Source organism: Cervus canadensis, chromosome 2, assembly GCF_019320065.1.
Source record: "Cervus canadensis isolate Bull #8, Minnesota chromosome 2, ASM1932006v1, whole genome shotgun sequence".
Lineage (NCBI taxonomy): Eukaryota > Metazoa > Chordata > Mammalia > Artiodactyla > Cervidae > Cervus > Cervus canadensis.
Window position 1 is genome coordinate 111,957,045 of NC_057387.1, and position 20,832 is coordinate 111,977,876.

The window sequence follows — 20,832 nt, forward strand, 5'->3', positions numbered from 1 at the left end:
AGCTCGAGATAGCGGGGAGGAGTGGCCTCTAGGCCGCAGAGGGCCCTGGGAGTCGTAGTTCTGACACTGCCTGCAGGGTCCTCGGGGAAAGGAAGATCAAAGGGCTGGAACTACATTTTCCAGAACTCACCGCGTGAGCGTGAGGGCGTGGCGGTGGCGGTGGCGTGGCCAAGAGCCTGTCTCCTCCAAAAGCTCCGAAAGCGTCCGAGCGCCTCCGGGTGCTTCCCGAATACCTCCGAGCGCCTCCAGGGCCTTCGTTAGTCTCTGAGCTCCAGCGTCGGACAGCAGGGCGCCTCCGAACGCCTTTTGGGGGGGGGGGGGGGGGTGTGGGGGGGGGGGGGGGCGAAAATCAGTTGTTATTTGGCGGTGGTTTGTGATGCCCATCTTACGTCTAAGTGTCAACATTGAGTAGACAGGAGGATGCAGGGAGACCAACAAGATGGAAATGGACTTGAGTTCGAGGGCACTTGGATGTAACCAAATGGACCAGATGGACTTACTGGGCAGGGGTGACAGGGAACATTTCTGAACTCAACATTCAGAAAACTAAGATCATGGCATCTGGTTCCATCACTTCATGGCAAATAGATGGGGAAACAGTGGAAACAGTGACAGACTTTATTTTGGGGGGTGGGGGCTTCAAAATCACTGCAGATGGTGACCGCAGTCATGAAATTAAAAGACGCTTACTCCTTGGAAGAAAAGTTACGACCAACCTAGACAGCATATTAAAAAGCAGAGACATTATTTTGCCAACAAAGGTCCGTCTAATCAAAGCTATGGTTTTTCCAGTGGTCATATATGGATGTGAGAGTTGGACTGTAAAGGAAGTTAGGAGTTGAAGAATTGATGCTTTTGAACTGTGGTGTTGGAGAAGACTCTTGAGAGTCCTGTGGACAGCAAGGAGATCCAATCTGTCCATCCTAAAGGAAATCAGTCCTGAATATTCATTGGAAGGACCGATGCTGAAGCTCGAATCCTTTGGCCACCTGATGCGAAGAACTGACTCATTTGAAAAGACCCTGATGCTGGGAAAGATTGAAGGCAGGAGAAGGGGATGACAGAGGATGAGATGGTTGGATGGCATCACTGACTCAATGGACATGAATTTGGGTAAACTTCGGGAGTTGGTGATGGACAGGGAGGCATGTTGTACTGCATCCATGGGGTCGCAAAGTTGGACATGACTGAGCGACTGATTTTTATTATTATTTTTGACCACACACATCATGTAGGATTAGTTCCCCAACCAAGGATTGAACCCGTGCCCCCAGCGTTGCAAGCACAGAGTCTTAACCACTGGACCACCAGGGAAGTTCCAGGGAGAGACTTTTAAAGCAAAGGTACACACTGGAGAGGAGACCTCGGTGTGAATCCTAAACTGTCACCCCTTGACTAGGCCTGGGCACTGCCAACCCTAAGAGAGAACAATAAGCTTGGGGTTCTGAAGCAGGAGATGTGGGGGCTGGGCTCCTTGTGGCAGGGACTGCAATCAGCTGACCGCATGACCTGCAGGCCCTGACCCAGCCCAAGAGGGTGGGATCCCTACACCCCAGCTGCCTGTATCCCTCCTTCCAGGGTTGCTGATCTCCTGGGCTCAATTTGGCCTGAAGTCCAAACTGCCTGGGCCATGAACTGGGTGGGTCTCTGTGCCCCTGAGGTCACTGGCAATGGGGAAGCTCGCTCTTCAGTTGAGAAAAGTAATCACCTAAGTGGACAGATGTCTGCACCACACTCATAGACCCTACAACAGGCTTCTGAAAGAAATTTCCACACCACGTGGCTAGCAGTCAGGCATCAGTTTTATTCCTGGAAGTTCACAAACAAGAGAATGATCTGGGAACCAGTAGTTTCCCTTCTCCTTCGTGACTCTGGAGACAAACTCCATGCCAGAGTTTCCATCACCAGAACACACACAGTTCCCGGGGAGAGCAGGCCAGGTCCACGGACCTGCAGGGGAAACCCACCTGCAATGGCCTGACCATAGCGAGGTGGAAGCACTGTCCATCATGAGATGCACCATGGGGGCGTTCATCACCACTGCCTCTACACTTGCTTGTTTGTTGACAGAAGTTTTAAAACCACTCACAGCATTAGATATGGGGAAAATGTGCTTGGCTTTGTATTTATGCATTTGACTGACACCTTAATGACACCACAGCATCCAGCAATACTTCAGAAGGTTAACTACCTCTCCAGAATCCTTTATTTAACACAATTGGAACCATCGATGGCAACCTAATACACAAACTGAAGTGTGCTAAATGCAAGACATACAGAGAACTGTGCTTCTCTGTGGCAGCTCTGGGCAGTCCTGCAGAACGCCTCCTGCCTGTCCTGGCTGGAGGGCCAGGGCTTGAGGTCTTCTGCCAGGACACTAGTGCTCAGCACCCAGGAGAGGCTCAGCTCCGTTCCCTCACCTGTGCCCCCAGGCCCACAGGGCGCCTCTTAAGTCCGGGACAGGCGAAGCGCGGACAACCCTGGGAGCCCTATAGGATTCCTCCTCCCGCCTGTAGCTCCCTCCCTCCACCCACCAGCGGGCTGGGGCGGGGGAATGCATAAACATTCCTCCAGCAAGATACAGGGGGCCTGGCTGGACTGGTTATGCGGGTCTGCGCAGCAGAACCGGGAAATATCCAGACTCCTGCCCGCCACGTCTGAACCCCCGGGAGGAGGGAACGGAACCTGGGAAGGCAGAGCCCACCCCGCAGGCCCCAGGTTGGCGTTGGTCACCAAGGCCTCCAGACACTCTGGGCCAAGCGGGTAGCGGTCAGGCTGCCCAGGGCTGCGGGCACCGAGTCTGGTCCCTCGGCAGGCGGGGCCCGGCTCAGTTCAGCCTCGGGGACCTCCTCCAGGTCTGAGGACTGGTCGTCCCCAGAGCCCCGGGGGCTGGGCAGCGGGGACTCCAGGGCGCCTCCTACGAGCCAGTTGCTCCGCCCCGGGGCTGCGGGCGGCGCAGACAGGGCGTCCCCCAGCAGATCGCGGAAGCTGCTGCCCTCGCGCAGCGGCATGGACTCGAGCAGGTGGTTCAGGAGTTCGGCGGCGACGGTAGCGTCGATGGCCTGGCACGTGGACACGAACGTGTGCACTTCGTGCATGCACTGGATGTAGCCGGCGGCGAAGCGCTCGCTGGCTTCCGCTTGCAGCTGCTCGCGCTCTGCGCTCGGAGATGGGAGGGGAGAGAGCCGCGCCGGGTCCAGTGAGCGGCGACCGCTGTGGCCCGGCCCTCCCGGCCCGCGGGGACGAGGCTCACCCAGGAGACGCGGGGGGCGCCCCCTGTCCCGGGCCGGGGAAGTCCTCGGTGGAGCCGCGGCGCGGCAGACCGGGCGAACGGGCCCCGCGCCCCCCCGCCCCCGCCCCCGCCCGCCGCGCGCCCGGCCGCCACTCACCGCGCGCCTGGCCCCGCAGCGCGCCCTGCACGCGCCGCACCGTGAGCTCCAGCACCTCGGCATTTTCCAGCTTGGCCTGCACCTGCGCCGCCGGGGAGGGGAGGTGAGGCGAGGCCGGCCCGGGGGCCCGCAAACCCTGGGCGCCCCCCACCCCCGACCCCGCTGGCCTCACCTCGGCGCCCGCCAGCAGCAGCCGCAGCTCCTGCAGGCTCTCGTTGATCCGCGCGCGCCGCTTCTTCTCTACCAGGGGCTTCCGGGCCTGCGGGAAGCGAGCAACTGAGTCCCGGCCCTGCGTGGGCCCCGGAGCCCGCCCGCTCCCTCGCCCATCCGTGGATACAGCCAGCACCTTGCGGTCCCCACGCGCCTCGCAGCCGTCCTCATCCTCCCGGCCAGCCCGGTCCCGGCCCGGTGCCAGGAGCGGAGCCATGACGCGCACAGCCGGGAGCCCGGCGAGCGCAACAAGCGAGCGCACCCCTCACCCCCTCGCGTCTTCCGCGGCGTCCTCGCGCCCGCCGCCGATCCCGCCCCTTTTATAGCGCCTTATTTGCATCTCAATACGCCAATTGCTTGTGCGGGCCAATGGCAGAGGCCCGCTTTGTCCGGCCCAGCCGCCGGGGTCGGCTAGCAGCTGGCGGGGCGTGGCCTGCGGCCGGGAGCTGGAGGGCGGAGGGCGGGGGGCAAGCCCAGCTGGGCCTCCGAGCGACCCCCGCGTTGGCTGGGGGGAGTGGGCACCCGAGGGGGCGCTTGTTCCCCTTCCGACCCTGAACCGGTCGCCCAGGTCTGCTGCGCGCGCGAGCAGGAGCGCGCCCATCCGTTCATCCATCCATTCGCGCCTGACTTCCTTCACCTAAGATGCCACAGGAGGGGGACCCTTCAGCGCGCCTGCTGGGGTCCTGGGGGCTAGAGCCACAGCAAAGACCGCGGTCTCCGAAGCTGGAGGGAGCCACAGGTCTGGTCTGGGGAGGCTGCAGAGTCCCAGGGAGGTGAGGGCCCTACGGGCAGCAGGGGTGGGAGCGAGCTCCTGCTCCCTCGCGTTTCTAGCGGACTTGTGAGTCCTGCCTGCAGCCGGCTCAGGGATCCTAGTGGGGCGGGGTCCGCAGGCCCGTCCTCAACAGCTCCATCTCTCTGACCTCCTCTGGTCATCGGTCCTTTCCTGGTCCTCATCGCCTTCCCATCTCCTCGTCCCTTTCGCTCCCTGACCCCCTTTCACCTTCCTTTCTCCCACCCTCTCCTCCCTCAATATACCCACCGACCCCCGACCTTCCCTCCCCTGCTCCCCCCTTATCTGGTTCTCACCCGCCCACCCCCCGTCCCCAACCCAAACTCTCCCTGCCCCATCCTGCCCTCCCTGCCCAACCGCCCTTCCCTGGTCCCACAACCCTTTTCCATTCGCCCCGGCCCCCTCCCCAGCCCCTGGGCTCCCTTTCCCCCCAGTCCTCCCCTCCCTCCCCCGCCCCTCGCCGGGCTGGCGGAGCCCGCCGTCTGGTCCCCGTAACTTGATGCCCGTGACAGTTGGCAGCTGCAGCGGCTTCGGCAGAGAAAAGCGGCAGCCCAGCCAAGAGCGACAGGTGTTGGCCGCGCCTTTGTCTCGGGCTGCTTTGTCACCAGGCGGGCGCGGGGGTGGGTGCGCCTGTGTCGCCAGACGACCGCCACCCCCAGGTCCGGCCGCCCATCTGCCAGCCCGGCCTCTTTGAGCGTGGGGTGCGTGGGCGGTGGGGCGACACCCTGGGGACCCCCAGCCTGGCCCCAGCGCTGAAAGGCCCAGGTCCACGCCCTCTCCTGGCAAAGCCGGGATGCCAATTTGCCTTCAGGCAGCCAGGGCTTATACCTGGCACACAGAGAGCCTTAAACCTGGAGCGCCTGGGATCTCCCTTAAAGGGTCCCTTCCCCACTGTTCAGGCCGCAGCTCCGTTTCCATCCTCCCGGTGGGAGGACCTGCGCCCTCGTAGGATCTGCTGCTTCCCTCCCAGGACTGGGACCGTCAGGGTCTGGTTCTGTGCCCCTCTGGGTTATAAGCATCCTTGGCCAGGGGGACTCTGACCAGGACCCCGTCACAACCCCTAGCACAGAGACTGGCGAAGCAGAAGCCCTGGGTGGGGAGGGAAGATGAGTGTCCCGAGCCCAGCTGGAGGGAGCAAGGGAAAGAAACATCCAGGGACGGCAGGGGGGCTGGGTGGCAGGACTGGGCTGAAGACGCCCACCAGGGCCCCCCATGATCCGAAGATGGCTCTGGCAGCCCTTCCGGTGTCTACTTCACTTCAGGTTCTCTGCCAGAGGGATCTCCACAATAGGACAAGCTTTTGAGAGTTCTGATGGTTCTCACAGGTGGCTCGGCAGGTAAAGAACCCTCCTGCCAATGCAGGAGACACAGGACACTCGGGTTCTATCCCTGGGTTGGGAAGATCCCCTGGGGAAGGGAATGGCAACCCACTTCTGTACTCTTGCCTGGAGAAGAGGAGGCTCCATGGACAGAGGAGCCTGGTGGGCTCCAGTCCGTGGGATTACAAGGAGCTGGACACGCCTGAGTGACTAAGCACAAGCAAGACCAGCGCACCTCTGTGAGCCCTGGGTGGGTAGGGACTCTGGGACTCGGGGACTCCCTGGGAACCCCTTCTGCTGATCCTCACTTGGCTGTCTCTCACAGTCTGCTTTTCTGTGAGCAGGGTGCAGACCCATCCCCAGCCCTGCATTGCTCACCTGGGTGGAAACCTACTCCTTTCCTTCAGACACCCTGTGTGTTTCCCGGTCTCCCTCATAAGCCATGGGGGAGAAAGCTTAGCTCTTGTTCTTCCATCCTCCCCTGCCTGATCAGAAGCTTGACTGCCCTTCCCCCTCCTAGTGGAGGGTTGGACAGAGTGTGGCAGGGGCTTGAGTAGTGGAACCCTTTGAGAGAGCCCATAGCTGGCCTGGAACTTCACTTTTTTTCACCATTTAGACACCACCCCAGGGAGCAAGATCCCACCCCCACACCAAGGAATCACAGTTAAGTTTGTCCTACTTCAAGGAACTCAGATATGGAAAAACCAACTCGGTGATATCTCTTACTCTTGACTCTTACCTCATCCATTATTGATTGTATTGTTTGAATAAGATCAAACGAGTATTTTAGAGTGCTCTCCAGGATAGGCACTTTATATTGGAACAGGATGATCGGGGCTCTAGGGAGGGCCTCTGGAAAAAGACTACTAGTCTTTGCCAGATTCGATGGGGAACTGGAAGTGCAGGAAGAGTGATAAAGGCCAACGGTGCAAACGAGAAATCAAAGGCAACTCGGAAATCCGGGAAAAACAAAAAGCTGCCCAAGGAGAGAAATGTAACCTTAGTACTTACTTGGCCCAGTAGCCAATTCTTTCACAGTCACAACAAGATAATACAGCTCATAGCATTTCAAGATTTAGAGTCAATCTATGAGTGAGTGAAATTTACTAAGTCATATCCGACTCTAGAGTCAATCTATAAGAAAGGCTTAATGGTGGTTGTAGGGTATAGAGCTAACTTTGTAAAAACAAAAGGACAGGTGACAGTTGTCAGGAGAAGATGGCTGAACAAGGGCTAAGGATCTCCAAAGCCTGATCTTACATGGGGTTAGGGGGGCTTTGAGGAATGCTGTCTAGAAGTGAAGGAAGGAGAACTCAGTGCTGGGACATGCCTCAGTCTAAGTAGCCTTGGGACAAAAAGCACAAGGATAGAGTAGGGTTGGAGAAGGAAATGGCAACCCACTCCAGTATTCTTGCCTGGAGAATCCCCCTGAACAGAGGAGAGTGACGGGCTATAGTCCATGGGGTCACAAAGAGCTGGCCACGGCTGAGTGACTAAATCATAGAGTAGGGTGTGTGAGTCAGCAAAATCCTCCTTGGTTAGACCGGAAGTTGCCCAAGGCCTCATCTTTGAAGCCAGCCTCAGTTTCCTTTAATGGGCCCACTGGCTGGCAGGCCTGGCCTCTTCCTCCCAGAAACCCAGCTGCTCTGTCTCAGGACCACCTCGCCCTTTCTCTTTCCCTACGTGGCCTCCACTAGCAGATCCACTTCCTGCCATTTGTCGCTTGGACTGGTCCCACCTTCAAAGGTTGCCTGAGCACAGGCTTCCTGAGCATTTGGGCTCTTTGATCCCCATATCCAAAGACAGAGCCCAGCAGAGACTGGGCAGGGCGGCAGTGGCCACAGGGGGACCAGTTAGCGGTAGGGGTGGCAAGCCATAAAATCCCCAGGGAACAAAGGCGGTGGCCAGCCTATGGACGTCCAGGCCCCTGGCGGGCAATCAGCCCAGCGGCTTGGAGAAACTCCTTTTGGTTTGGAAATAAAGGGGAGGGGTGCCCTTGGGGTTAAAGGGTAGATAAAAACACAGCTAAACACCCTGAAGTCTCTCAGAATTTCAGTGAAGTAGACAGATCTCCACATCTGGCCACTGAGGAGGTCTGCAGAGGCCTCTAGGTCCACTGGGAGGACTTAGCCTCCCCACCCCCAGTCACCACCTGGATCCAGGTGGCCAGGACGGGAGGCGAGAGTCAAGCCTTCCTCCTCCTGCTGAGGGAGCTCCGGGAAGGCCGGGCACCAGGTCTGGGACCCACGACACGGTCTGGTATGAAGAAGTGTTTGGAAGGGAGAAGCAGCCCCCGCTGTTTTGATCAGGCCCTGCAAGGTCTCGCTGCAGTGGGAGGAAGCACCGGGGTGGGGTGGGGTAGGAGGAGAGTTCCATGCTGCCTGTGGTGGAGACACGAGGCCTTTCTGGCCTCAGATCCTTCTGATCTCACTGCCTTCAGCCCTGGGCCAGTGCACAGGCAGCCAGCCCCGGTGGGAGAGACGACCCACAGCGGGCGGGGAGAGAGAGGAGCAGGTGCCCAGGCTCACTGCAGAGCGGATGCGAACACCAGGGGCTGAGCTGAGTGGCCCTACTCCCCATCTGAGTGAGAAACCACGGAGGGGCTGGACTCCAGGATTAGATCTACAGCAGGGAGTCCCCAATAGCTCAGGCGGTAAAGAATCCTCCTGCAACACAGGAGACCCAGGTTTGAGCCCTGAGTCAGGAAGATCCCCTGGAGGAGGGCATGGCAACCCACTCCAGGATTCTTGCCTGGAGAATCCCATGGACAGAGAAGCCTGGTGGGCTACAGTCCATGGGGTTGCAAAGAGTCAGACACAACTAAGTGACTAACACTACACTACAGAGAGTTCACTGTGATGGGGGCTGCATGTCACACACACACGACAGGAAGGGGTCAGCAAGAGGCACATTGTGCGTGGGAAGAGGTGAGGGGTGCCTTGGAGACAGAATAGTTCCTAAAGCAGAATTTCTAGAGTTTGTCTTAGAAAAATCACTTGATAATCTTTGTCTCCATTCAGGTTCCTATTCCTCTGTGCTATATTAAAAATATAGAAACAAAAATAGGGACTTCCCTGGTGATCCAGTGGTTGAGAATCTGTGCTTCCATTGCAGGAGGCACAGATTTGATCCCTGGGCCAGGAACTAAGTAAGATCTCACACACCGTGCAGAAAATAAATAAACGAACAGAACTCAGGCTCCTATTTCTCTGTGCTATATTAAAAATATACAAAATAAAAATATACTTGCTTTATTTACCAATTTTCTAAAAGGCAAAAAAGTCATAAAAAGACACAAGCAGTCCAACAAACATATTGCACTGGGTGAAGAAATTCTGGCTTGCGCATAAACAAACCACTTGTCCGGCAAGGCTTGACGTGTTGTTAACAGACTCTGAGAGCTTATTTACATATCTTTTCAGGAATATATTAAAAAGAAGGCTCAGTTTAAAATTGAGAAGTCTTGATAACACCCATGTAAGCACGCACACTAAAGGAAACAAGACCGGATGCGTGTTGGCACCACGTAAACAATTTCACAAGATGCTCCTACTGCCCACTTCTCAGCACACAGCGAAGCTACGCGGCACTTAACAACCAGCGGACAGACATAAACAGTAAGATAACACGATGGTAAACATTCATAACAGGAGAGAATCTTTTGGCAGTTCAGCTAAAGTCAATGCAACCTTGACTGGCCCTTGATGATCTAACTCGGAGGCAAGAAGCCGTTTGTAGCATCTGACCTCCACACAAACTCACAGACTACACCTTGCCTTGGGGATCTGAAGATGATGTTGCTTTTACATTTAAAAAAATAAACTTTTTGCGTTTATGAAAAGTAAGATTGATATTCAGGCATAAAATAATTTTACTATGAAAACCAACTGGATTACAAGGAAGCTTCACCTATTCTAGTAGCTGCTTCTCCATCAAAGGATGGGGGGCAGGGGAAACTGCTTTCTCTGAAGTTGCTACAGACTCAGTACAACTGTAAGTCAACTGTTTCATCACTGGCAGCTTCTCATTCACTCCAGGGACCAGTGTAACATTTTTTTCTAAGCTATCTTTGGGATATACGATGCGATATGAGGTTTTGCAAAAAGGTGAGCAGTCTGGTCTCACTCTTCCCCAGGCGTCCTATTCACTGGAAAGTGCCAGCGACACTAGTGGACATCACGCCAGAGACTGGAAGCGGCATCAGTGAGTCAGGGCTCACAAAAAGTGTGCAGGGCCACCCTGGAACACAGACTCGGGGCCCGGCTCAGCCAGGAGGAGGTGCTGGCTCCTCTGGCCCAGAGCTGACGCCCGGGGAGTGCCAACAAAGGACCAACACGCGCTGAGTCCCAAACGTGGTGGTCACGGCCGGGCTAGGAGGGCCAAGTCCCAAGAAGGGAATGACCAGCAGCACGTTTTCACTGACACGCTGGCCATCCTGGTCTGAAAAGGATGCACGGATGATGCAGCACACCCAGAGGGGTCTGTGTCGTGTTTCTGAGGACGTGTAATTTCCGTGATGGACGTGGTCACAGGAACCTGTCGGGTTCTTTCATCTGGAGCGAGCAGTTCAACTTTATTCGCCCTGGACGTACACTCTTGTCAGATGAAACGCTTGCTGCAACTGCACTGGAAGCTGAAGCGGCAGGCTGGCCAAACTACACATCATTCAATGTGAAACGTTTTGAAAAGGAGGTTTTTGAAATGAAATAAGCACAGGCTGTGATCTCCACTTGGTAGGTTTCAAAAACATCTAGTCTGACTAAATAATTGAGAGAGAAAGCCGCCCCCGGAGAGGACAGAATTTGATCTGATCCAAACACAAACACAAATGCTGGGCAAGCCCTGGACCGCTGCTCCTCGGCGCGGAGCCCCGCGACCCTCGGGCTGGTGGTCGCAGCCTGGGCCATGCCTCGGGATAGCCCACGGAGCCAGTAGGCCCAGGCCGGCCTGTCCGGGGACTCCTGCGGGCGTTCAGCCGCTTCCTGACACAAAGAGGCAGGCAGTCTTTCTCGAGTTTTTTTTTTTGTGAAGGTCTCGTTCCCCTGCCCCCTAACACCCTATATCTGTATTTTATTCATAAATATAAAATAGCATTTCTTCCCAAACGTCTCCTACCTTCCATGGTTTTAAATCACCCCTTCACAAAACTATGGGTTTTTTTCTAAAACAAAAAAAGCCACGAAAGTATATCCATCCGTGTCACTGGAGACACACGCGAGACCCTTCCCCTCCTCAGAGCACCGCCTAGCGGACATCACTGGCGGCACTGTCGCCCTGGGGAGGGGGGCTGCATCTGCCTTTCGTTTCTGGGACTCGGGGGGGCCCACTCTCCTCTCCTTTGGTGTCTGTCATTTCACTGAGCCCCGGCGTAGGGGTGTCTTCCTCATATGCCACACAAAGGCTGTCTTCTCCCTCGTTTTCACAGTAAACACATCCCTTAAAAGAAAAATGTAAATCAGGAACGAAAATGAGATCTTTGGTACAAACAGTTCCGTCTAAACGAAGCCCAGGTGACCAGGTGTCGGCCTGAGGCTGCTGGCAGGCGAGGAGGTGCCACTAGGCTGTGGGACCCCTGCTTGCTTCTTCCCGAGGGGCCCCTCCCAGTCCCCTGGGAACCTCATCTGAGAGGGGGCTTTGCACAGTGAGGTGGGGGGCATCGATCAGAGGCCCTGGTCCCAGCCCCTCCTCCTCCTGCCTGCATGACCTGGAGTGCCACCTACCTTCTCTGACCTCAGTTTTCTAATCTGTAAAATGGGACACCAAGAAGCTACCAGCTTATTTGTTCCTCCCCCTGTTGAACACCTATCTGTTAAGCATCTGTTGTGTTCCAGGCTCGTTCTAAGAACCGGGATTCGGCAGTGAACAGAGAGGAAAACCCGTGTCCTGTTGGAGATCTCCTAGTAGCCAGAGGAGAGGTGCTCTGAGGTGTTATAAGACTGGAGGTGCTGGGCTGACGTGGAACGAGGCACGTGAGGACTCTGTCATTTTACAGTGGACGTTCAGAAAAGGCCACCAAGAGCAACTGTAGTGGCTTTAAAATATGCCCACGAAGTTTTTGACATTCCTTCCTCCAAAGTGGAGGCCTGGACTCAGTGATGTGCCTCTAACAAAGCGCAGGTGATGGAGGTTGTCACAGGCCCCCAGCGTCCCAGCCCCATGCCCTCGGGGGAGGCCGGGATCTTGTCCTGAGGACACATAAGCAGCGCCATGGTCAGATCCACATGGCAAGGAGCAAAGCCCTCCTGCCAACAACCAGCCCCCACGAGCACTGCGGGAGGGACCCCCCTCGGAAGCAGATCCCCAGCTCTGGTCCTGCCTCCGGAGGCGGAGGCCTAGCCGTTACCTTGCCTTCACCCTCAGGAGAGGCCCCAAGCCAGAACTACCCAGCTGAGCTGCTCTTAAATTCCAACCCAGAGAAACAGTGGGGAGAATAAACGGTTCTTATTCTAAGCTACTAAGCTTGGGGGTTATTTGCCGTGCAGCAGTAGATCAACTGGGGCTTTCCTGGTCCCTCAGCTGGTAAAGAAACTGCCTGCAATGCAGGAGACCCAGGTTCAGTTCTGGGGTTGGGAGGATCCCCTGGAGAAGGGCATGGCTCCCCACTCCAGTACTCTTGCCTGGAGAATTCCACGGACCAGCGCCCTGGTGGGCTACAGTCCCTGGGGTCACAGAAGAGTCAGACATGACTGAGCGACATACACACACAGCGATGGCAGGTCAATAGCACAACTGTGTGTGGGGAAGACCAGGAGCCAGAGTGAGCCATGTGTCTGTGTGAGGAGAGGGGACGCCCAGGAGAGGGCAGGGCAGGCACAAAGGCCCCGGGGTAGGAGCCGCGTGCTGGTCTTCAGAGAACCGCCAGGGAGGAGGGAACGTGGGGGCCGGGCGCTGCGGGGAGGGGGCGACACAGCTTAATGGCTGTGTTAGGGTGGTGACGCTGGAGGCGATGGGAAGCGGCTGCTTTCCATCCCCCTGGAAGGTCAGGCCAGCGTGACCTGCCGGTGGACTGGATGGGGGTAAGAGAGGGGGGTAGTCCGGGCCCGTGGTCTGAGCAAGTGGGGTGGCGCAGAGTTGCCCTGGAGTGGGCAGGAAGAGAGTGGCTGGGCAGGTCGTCTCCGGGGAAACCCGGGAAGTTCCCCAGAGGTGGACGCTGGCGGGGCTCACGTGTAGATGCCGCTTCCCACGCGGAGGCGGGAGCTGACCGTGCCAGGGCGGTGTGCACAGAGAAGGCCGGGGCACCCTGGAACCTGGCTGTGTCCACGCTGGGGAAGTGAGCCGGGGAGGGGAGCTGAGGTACAGAGACACCCTCAAGAAGGAACAGAGTGCGGGGGGCAGCCGCTTAGAGTGCAAGGAAGGCTTGCTGTCCCCTGCTTCTTATGGTCTACACGCATGTGGAGGGTTTAGGACAGAAGAAGTAGGTCTGTGTTTTAATTGTGACAACAACTGAAAAATTTTCAAATTTCAGCATGTGACTGAGATTAGACATTTCAGAGACCTTTTTGGAAACAGTGTTGAAAAGCCACTGGAAGGAAGTTCTTTGAAGGACATCTAACAGTGTTGTGGTTTCTTTTTTCTTTTAATGCTCTTATTTAATCTTCAAAGTTTTAAATGTACAGAACAGATGCAGAGATAGTGCCAGGCATTCTCATCACAGCGCCTTTTAACACCATGTCAGGAAGCGCTGCGTCCCAGAGCTTACCTCCACGTCGATGGCCGTGGGCAGGCCACCTGACCGCATCCACGGGTGGATGTCCTGCAGTTCCTGCTTCTGCCCATCTGTGAACCTGGGCTGGAACCTCTGCAGCGCCTTCAGCTTCTCCCTGTCCTCCTGTAGGACCGTCTCTAAGTTTCTTCATGAAATATCGAGAAACAGGGAAGCTTTAGAATGCCTCAAGGGTTATCTTTTTTTAAAGTATATGCTCATTTTCTACCAACACTTCCAGTATTATTCACATAATTTTATTTTAATGTAATTTTTTTTTTTGCCACACTCCTCAGCATAGAGGATCTTCCCTGACCAGGGACAGATCCTGTGGCCCCTGCAGTGGAAGGAGTCTTAGTCTTCACCACTGGACCCCAGGGAATTTTAGATGATTTTAACTTTCCTTTCCACTTAAAATAAATTACCCTATTTCAGGTAAAAATCTAGTAAATAAGCTGTAGCTTTTCTATGAAAGTGATACACCAAGTTCTGGCTTTAATTTCAGTTTAGATCAGCCATGGGAGCCGGGTACCTGCAGACACTTGTTTCTGCACCTGGGAGCTTCTCACCAGCAAGGTGGTGATCACCAGCGAGGTGGAGAGTAGACAAGCCCTCCTGCCACCTGCCTCCCTGGCCTGCCTCGCAGCGGCCCTGGAGACGGAGCCCCAGGCTGACCTGGCCCAGAGCCCTGGCTGTTCTGAGCCTTGGGGTTAATCACCCCCACCGAGGGGGCACCGCACCTGGAACCTGTCAGTGGTCAGAGCTGAGGCACAGACCAGGCTCCCTAAAGAGCAGCTGGTGGCCTGGGACGGTCACCCACCTCAGCTACTCTTGGTTTCTGCCATCTCTGAGACAGACAGACAGACACACACACCACTGACCACACAGGGTTACTTGCAACAGAGCAGAAGAGACGACACTGGCACAAACGCTTCGTGGGCGGCAAGTGACAGCCTGGAGGGTCCCCAGGCCGGGAGCAGGGCCTCCGCAGGGCTGCGTGCGGCCAGCCATCCCCCCAGAGGGGCCCCTTGTAGCGGTGCCCTCCGCTCCATCTGAGACAAGGCGTTGCGGAAGTCCTCTGGCCTCGCTGTCGGGGGGATCCCGAGCCCAGCTCTGCACCGTCCCAGCAGGGGCGAGCGGTTACCGTGCAGGCATCTGGTAGGTCATCCTGACACTGTCGTCCGTGTCGGCCATCAGCAGCCAGACGGGGTCCTGGAGGACATACTTGAGGAGGTGCTCAGTCCCGTCCGCCTCTGCCTTCACTGCTGCTCCGTGGTTATTCTCTGAAGAGTCGATGCTTCCAAAATACCTGCTGGTGTGACTCGTGTCGCTGCTGCCTTTAAAACAGAGTGCTGCAGGTCACGGCCTCGAACCTAAGTCGGCCCCGTAAGGGGAGGGCAGCTACTGCATGTGTCGGGGGATTGTCCCTTCTCTTTTTCCAATGGTCCCATTGTCTGGATGATAATTTAAAAATCACTTAAAGACCAGGCATCAGCTGGAACCACAGAGGTGACTCTGCTGGCGCAGCTGTGGAGTCCAGGCGGGGCCCCACCCAGGAGGCCGTGCTCTCCCCTCCCTGGCCTCCCAGGGTGGAGGGTCCGCCCAGGTGAGGGAAGTGGGGCGCTTACAGCCTGGGGATGTGTGTGCTGCTCCCGCAGGGCAGCTCCGAGCCACACTGCACCACTGGCCGGTCCCGCCCGAGGCCACACGCCAGTGCCCACCAGGGGAGTCACTCGGGACGGCGCTCCACCACCTGCCCTCCCAGCAGACGCGGGGAGCCCCAGGGACGGTCCAGCCAGGGACGGGGGTGCGGACTCTGCCCTGCCCACCAACACGGGGAGTGACAGGTGATAGTGGGAACCAGGCCTGGCCATGGGGCAGGAGGAGGAGCCCCGTGGCCCCTGTGAGGCTCCGAGGAGCCGCTCGGGGTGCAGCCGGAAGACGCGCGGTCAGGACCCCGATGCTGGGCCCTGCAAGCAGCAGCCTGAGGCTCTGGGGGCGACTGGTGCCCTCGGACGCAGAGAGCCAAGGATACCCAGGTGCCTCACGTGGGGATCTTCTAAACATACGTCAACTGCGCCCCCCACTCCACTCAGGGCTCCCGGTGCCCTCCATGTACCTGGCCCACTTCTGGATGCATCGCAGCCCAGGGAGCCGGAGGCCAGGGAGCAGGAGGTGGCGGAGGCCTGGCTCCCAGACAGCGCGGAGCCCGTGGCCGAGCAGAGGTCCCCATGCAGCAGGAGGCGCAGCAAGCCGCTGGACGAGGAGAGCGCGTCGCTGTTCAGGGCGTCCGCTGGCTCCTCGCGCTTGGGGGGACAGGGGGGACACCCAGTCAGGTCTCCACACAGAGCGGGGCTGGGCGAGGGGACGGAGGCTCCTTGGGTGCTGGCCCTTTCTCTGTGGGCCGTGTGCACAGACCCTGGGGTTCCTGGGACCCAGCCCGCTTCTCGGAGGCAGAAAGGAGACGTTTGATTAGATTCCATTTGGGGAGAGTCCCTCGAGGGACGGTGGCTCCTAGAGCCCTGGCAGGGATCCAAGCTTTATGCTTATTTCTCCACCGAGTGCACACGGAAGCAGGACCATGCCTCAACAGCACCCAGAGGTGCCCTCAGAGTGGCAGGGCTCTACACCCTAAGCAGGGGCAGCCTTGGGCACCAGGGGCCTGGCCTGGGAGCGCCCAGAATGCAGGCCAGGCGGGCAGCAGAGGTGCTGGGGGTCCCTGTCCCCACCTCCTCTCCCGGAGCACAGGTGGGGGGGCACGTGGCCCCGCCGTGGACACAGGTGGGAAGTGGGAACCCAGGTGGCCCTGCCTTGGACACAGGCGGGAAGCGGGAACCCAGGTGGCCCTGCCTTGGACACAGGTGGGGAGTGGGAACCCAGGTGGCCCCGTCTTGGACACAGGCGGGGGGATGGGTCCACGCAGCCCTGCTTTGGCGGGCTCACAGACTGCCCTGCCTTGGACACAGGCCAGGTGTGGGGGGATAGCTCATGGACAGCACTGCCTTGGCTCTCAGAACACAGACGTGTTAGCTGGAAATCACACACAGCCGTATCATGAACCAAGTAAGCAAACATGCCCGTGTCCTCACCCTGGGAGGGCGGGGATTGAGAGCAGCAGTTTCCAGCACCCCGCAGCTCCAGGCCTCACCAGGGCCCCTCTGCTTCCAGCCCCACTCCGAGGAGCCTCTGCTCTGGTGTTTAACCTGACGGCTCCATCCTCCAAGTGTCCACCTAACACCCTGAGGCCCCTGACGATGGGTGATGAAGTCCCTGTGGCCGTCTGGACACTGCATCTGCTGGCCATCTCTCTCTCTTCAGGTCCCAGGACGGTTAAGGTCACAGGTCTACTGTGACGGGGCCTTGGGAACATGCTCGTGTCTAGCACACGGATCTGCATCCAGACTAAAGCGGTTTGGCAGAACTGCGGGGTGGGGGCCACCCACGTCGGGCATGAGGGTGTGCATGGCCCGCCCCAGTACCTGAATTCGCCACCTGCTTTAGACAAAGGGCATCAGGAGGTGCTTACAGTCTGGGGCGACTTGGGCTGCCAGTCCCAGGATGAGCCAGGTTTGCAGTCGGCGCCTGCACCCACGGTCCCCGTGGCCCCCGTGGCTGCTGCGGGGCCCTCAGGGGCCTCCTCCAGCTGCATGAGGTTGAGCTGCAGCGGTGAGCTTCCGCGGGACTGGAAGAGTGGCGGGGAGGTCCTGTCTGGGGGCCCAGCGGAGGGGGCCGGGGTGCCTGGGGTGGCCACGCGCGACATGGGCGGCCCTTGCTCTGCTGGGGCACACGGGCACGGCTGTTTGGGGGCTGAGGTCCGATCGGGGAAGAACTCGGGCTGTGAGGCAGGAGGGATCTCAGATGCAAAGTTCGGCTGGCTGGGGAAGAAGGCTGGGGGCAAGGCTGGGGTCACCGGGGAGAAGGAGTAGCCGGGCAGGACCAACGCCACGACCGGGGCCAAGGGGCTGGCGAATGGTGGGGGATGGACCCTGAGCGCCTGCTGGGCATCCACGGGCACCGCAAGGTCGGTGTGGGCAGCCCTGGACCTTGTGGTCACGGTCCCTGGTGCGGTCACTATTCCCGGGGCTGGAAACAAGGGCAGGGAGTAGGCTGGCACTGGGACAGGGAAGGGCATCGCTGGGCAGCTGGACTGTGACGTGTCCGATAGGGACCAGGCCGTGGTGTTCAGGCCCACCAGTGGGAGGCGCTGGGGCGCCGGCCCCCCAGACCCGGTGCTGCCCGAGGACTCGCGGGGCTTGACACGTTTGGATTTCAGTTTTCGGTTCTTCCCGGTTTTTTTCCAAGAGGAGTCTACTCCAGAGGTATTTCTTAGTCCAGGAGCAGCTAAAATAATAGGAACACAATGAGAGTTAAAATCCTTAAAGCTAAGCTTCAGCAGTACGTGAACCAAGAATTTCCAAATATAAAAGCTGGGTTTAGAAAAGGCAGAGGAACCAGAGATCAAATTGCCAACATTCGCTGGATCATAGAGAAGGCAAGGAAATTCCCGAAAAACATCCGCTTCATTAACTATACTAAAGCCTTTGACTGTGTGGATCACAACAAACTGTGGAAAATTCTTAGAGTTGGAAATACCAAACCGCCTTACCTGCCTCCTGAGAAACCTGTATGCAGGTCAAGAAGCAACAGTTAGAACTGGACATGGAACAATGGACTGGTTCCAAATCGGGAAAGGAGTACGTCAAGGCTGTATATTGTCACCCTGCTTATTTAACTTATATGCAGAGTACATCATGAGAAACACTGGGCTGGATGAAGCATAAGATGGAATCAAGATTGCTGGGAAAAATATCAATAACCTCAGACATGCAGATGACACCACACTTATGGCAGAAAACAAAGAACTAAAGAGTCTCTTGATGAAAGTGAAAGAGAAGAGTGAAACAGCTTAAAACTCAATATTCAGAAAACTAAGATCATGGCATCTGGTCCATCACTTCATGGTAAATAGATGGGGAAACAATGGAAACAGTGGCAGACTTTATTTTGGGGGGCTCCAAAATCACTACAGATGGTGACTGACACAATGAAATTAAAAGATGCTTACTCCTTGGGAGAAAAGCCATAACCAACCTAGACAGCATATTAAAAAGCAGAGACATTACTTTGCCAACAAAGTCCGTCTAGTCAAGGCTATGGTTTTTCCAGTAGTCATGTATGGATGTGAGAGTTGGACTATAAAGAAAGCTGAGCACCGAAGAATTGATGCTTTTGAACTGTGGTGTAGGAGAAGACTCTTGAGAGTCTGTTGGACTGCAAGGAGATCCAACTGGTCCATCCTAAAGGAAAACAGTCCTGAATGTTCATTGGAAGGACTGATGTTGAAGCTGAAACTCCAATACTTTGGTCACCCGATGCGAAGAGCTGACTCATTGGAAAAGACCCTGATGCTGGGAAAGACAGAAGGTGGGAGGAGAAGGGAACGACAGAGGATGAGATGGTTGGATGGCATCAACCAAACTCAATGGACATGAGTTTGAGTAAGCTCTGGGAGTTGGTGATGGACAGGGAGGCCTGGCATGCTGCGGTTCATGGGGTTGCAAAGAGGATATGACTGAGCAACTGAACTGAACTGAAAGGCAGAACCACTGATTTTATGTAACCTCATATCTCAACTTTACAAACTTTTAAAAAGAGATGTTTTTAAGAGATCTCTCTTAAAAAGAGATGTTTCCTGGTTCATCTGCCAAAGGAGCCTATGTCCATGCCCGTGAAGTCAAAGGGCCGAAGGAACACAGGTCTTCCTCTGATCCAAGACCTGCTGAGAGGGGCCATCTTCAGGAGGCTGCAGGGACTCCACCTGTGGTGTGGGGGACATGGGGCATGTCCCCCACCTCCCCTGGGCCCCGGCTAGGACTGGGGGTGCTGTGGGCCAGGGGGGCACCCCGAGCCTGGTAGGTGGGGCACGGGCAGTGGGACGGGCCCAGGACCTCCGCTTTCCCTCTCACGTCACAGAGGGTAACTGGGGGCCCTGGCCGTGGGCGTGTGGGGACGTCCCCTGCCGGCTGTGCCACGTGCCAGAGCAGACGGTTCAGGCCAAGGCGAACGGCCAAGTGGGTGGAGGTTCTGCCGTCACTCTGTCTGTCTGGTGTTCTTCCTACAAGAGTCTATCTCCCGCTGTGACTAGGACTTGCAGTGCTGGGCTCCGGGGTACCAACCCGGGGTCTGGGCAGGGCTGCTGGGGACAGCTGTGCGGCCTGGGCACTGCAGAAACTGCCGGACCGAGGGGGCAGGAGGTGCTGGGATTCTGCACCAAGCCGGGCTTCCGGGCTGCGGGGGTGGGGGCCTGGTTCCTGGTTTCCACAGAGGTTCCCTGTGCACCTTCAGTAACCCTGGGTCCAGGCAGGAAGGAGGAAAGGAGAGCGGGAATGGTATAATCTTCCAGTACAGGGTCAGCCTCTCACTCCTGGGACACCCGTCTCAGCACATCTGCCCAGAGGCCAGGGGAGCTGGGCCCTCACGGTGTGGGCCCCCTGGGCTCGTAGCTCTGATCCTTGGGTTGGGGCCTGGAGCCCAGGGGAGAGCTGGCATCTCCGATCAGCTTGGCCCTGACCGCAGGGCCCAGGAAGGCGGCTGTGGGTTGGGAGCCCGGCTCCTGCACCAGATGAGGGGCGAGGAAGCCAGCCTGCTCCACCACAGCCCCGTGCTGGCTCTTCACACCCCCCGGGCTCTGTCTGGCTCTGGAGTCTGCATGGCAGCAGCGAGGCCAACCCGCCAGGAGGGTGTGCGTTCTGAGGAGAAGGGCACCCTTTCCTCCTGCAGTGTCATCCGGGATCCCTCCTTCCTCAGGAGCCTGACGTCAAATGCTCCTTCCCTGGGCAGTGAATTCGCCCACCTGGTTCTCTGAGGGAGGGAAGGGGGGGGGGTGGGGTCACCCAGGCAGAGAATGCCTGGCAAGGCAGGAGGGCAGTCGCCCGGCCCTGAGTTTCACAGGGGGTGGGCTGGGCCTGTCACCACTGTTTATAGCACAGTTCCCGTGGGAACACAGGTGACATCCCCGCGAGTGTCAGTGCTCAAGCTCCAACGGCATCTTACAAACGCCCGTGTCCTAAGGAGGGGCGCTCACCGTCTGAAAGCAGCATGGGACACAGCAGCGTTAAGAACAAAGTTAAAACCCACTTTTAGTTCAGATGTCGTCACTTACTTCTGTCGCTCAAGTGCCCCTTGGACCTTTCTTGCAGATAATGATGGCAGCGAGACTGGAAAACATGGAGTTTCCTGATTTCCCGGAACCGCAGCAGGAAGCTCTGCTCCTCCTTCTGGGTGTGGGCGGCCAGCACCTCCTTGGTGAGGCCCAGCTTCCGGAAGGCCTCCTGGTCCTGGCTGAGGCCACAGGGCAGCGCAGGGCCCACTGGGCACTCCAGAGACTCGGGCCCGCTCGCAGCAGGATCTCCCAGCGGCTCT

The 20,832-nt window shown here is 57.4% G+C and overlaps 2 protein-coding genes across 3 annotated transcripts in view; both read right to left on the reverse strand.

Moving 5' to 3' along the window:
* Positions 1-1,784: 1,784 nt before the first annotated feature.
* HES6 (hes family bHLH transcription factor 6) lies at positions 1,785-3,891 on the reverse strand. Of its 2 annotated transcripts, none has more exons than XM_043462149.1 (4): positions 3,736-3,891; positions 3,562-3,648; positions 3,390-3,471; positions 1,785-3,157 (listed from the first exon to the last, which is right to left on the reverse strand). In XM_043462149.1, exons 1-4 carry the CDS (start codon positions 3,814-3,816, stop codon positions 2,730-2,732), a joined length of 678 nt encoding a protein of 225 aa, XP_043318084.1. In that variant the 5' UTR covers positions 3,817-3,891; the 3' UTR covers positions 1,785-2,729. The 2 variants fall into 2 exon arrangements, with proteins under 2 accessions (XP_043318084.1, XP_043318085.1); XM_043462150.1 differs by having other exon boundaries at positions 3,029-3,157; positions 3,430-3,471.
* Positions 3,892-8,923: 5,032 nt separating this feature from the next.
* Positions 8,924-20,832, reverse strand: part of PER2 (period circadian regulator 2) — a 39,836-nt gene continuing 27,927 nt past the window's right edge. The window contains exons 18-23 of the mRNA XM_043462151.1: positions 20,573-20,830; positions 16,937-17,751; positions 15,530-15,716; positions 14,555-14,747; positions 13,408-13,558; positions 8,924-11,144 (exon numbers count right to left, since the gene is read on the reverse strand). Coding sequence (XP_043318086.1) covers positions 10,953-11,144; positions 13,408-13,558; positions 14,555-14,747; positions 15,530-15,716; positions 16,937-17,751; positions 20,573-20,830 — 1,796 coding nt within the window. The 3' untranslated portion in view covers positions 8,924-10,952. The remainder of the gene's footprint in view (positions 11,145-13,407; positions 13,559-14,554; positions 14,748-15,529; positions 15,717-16,936; positions 17,752-20,572; positions 20,831-20,832) is intronic.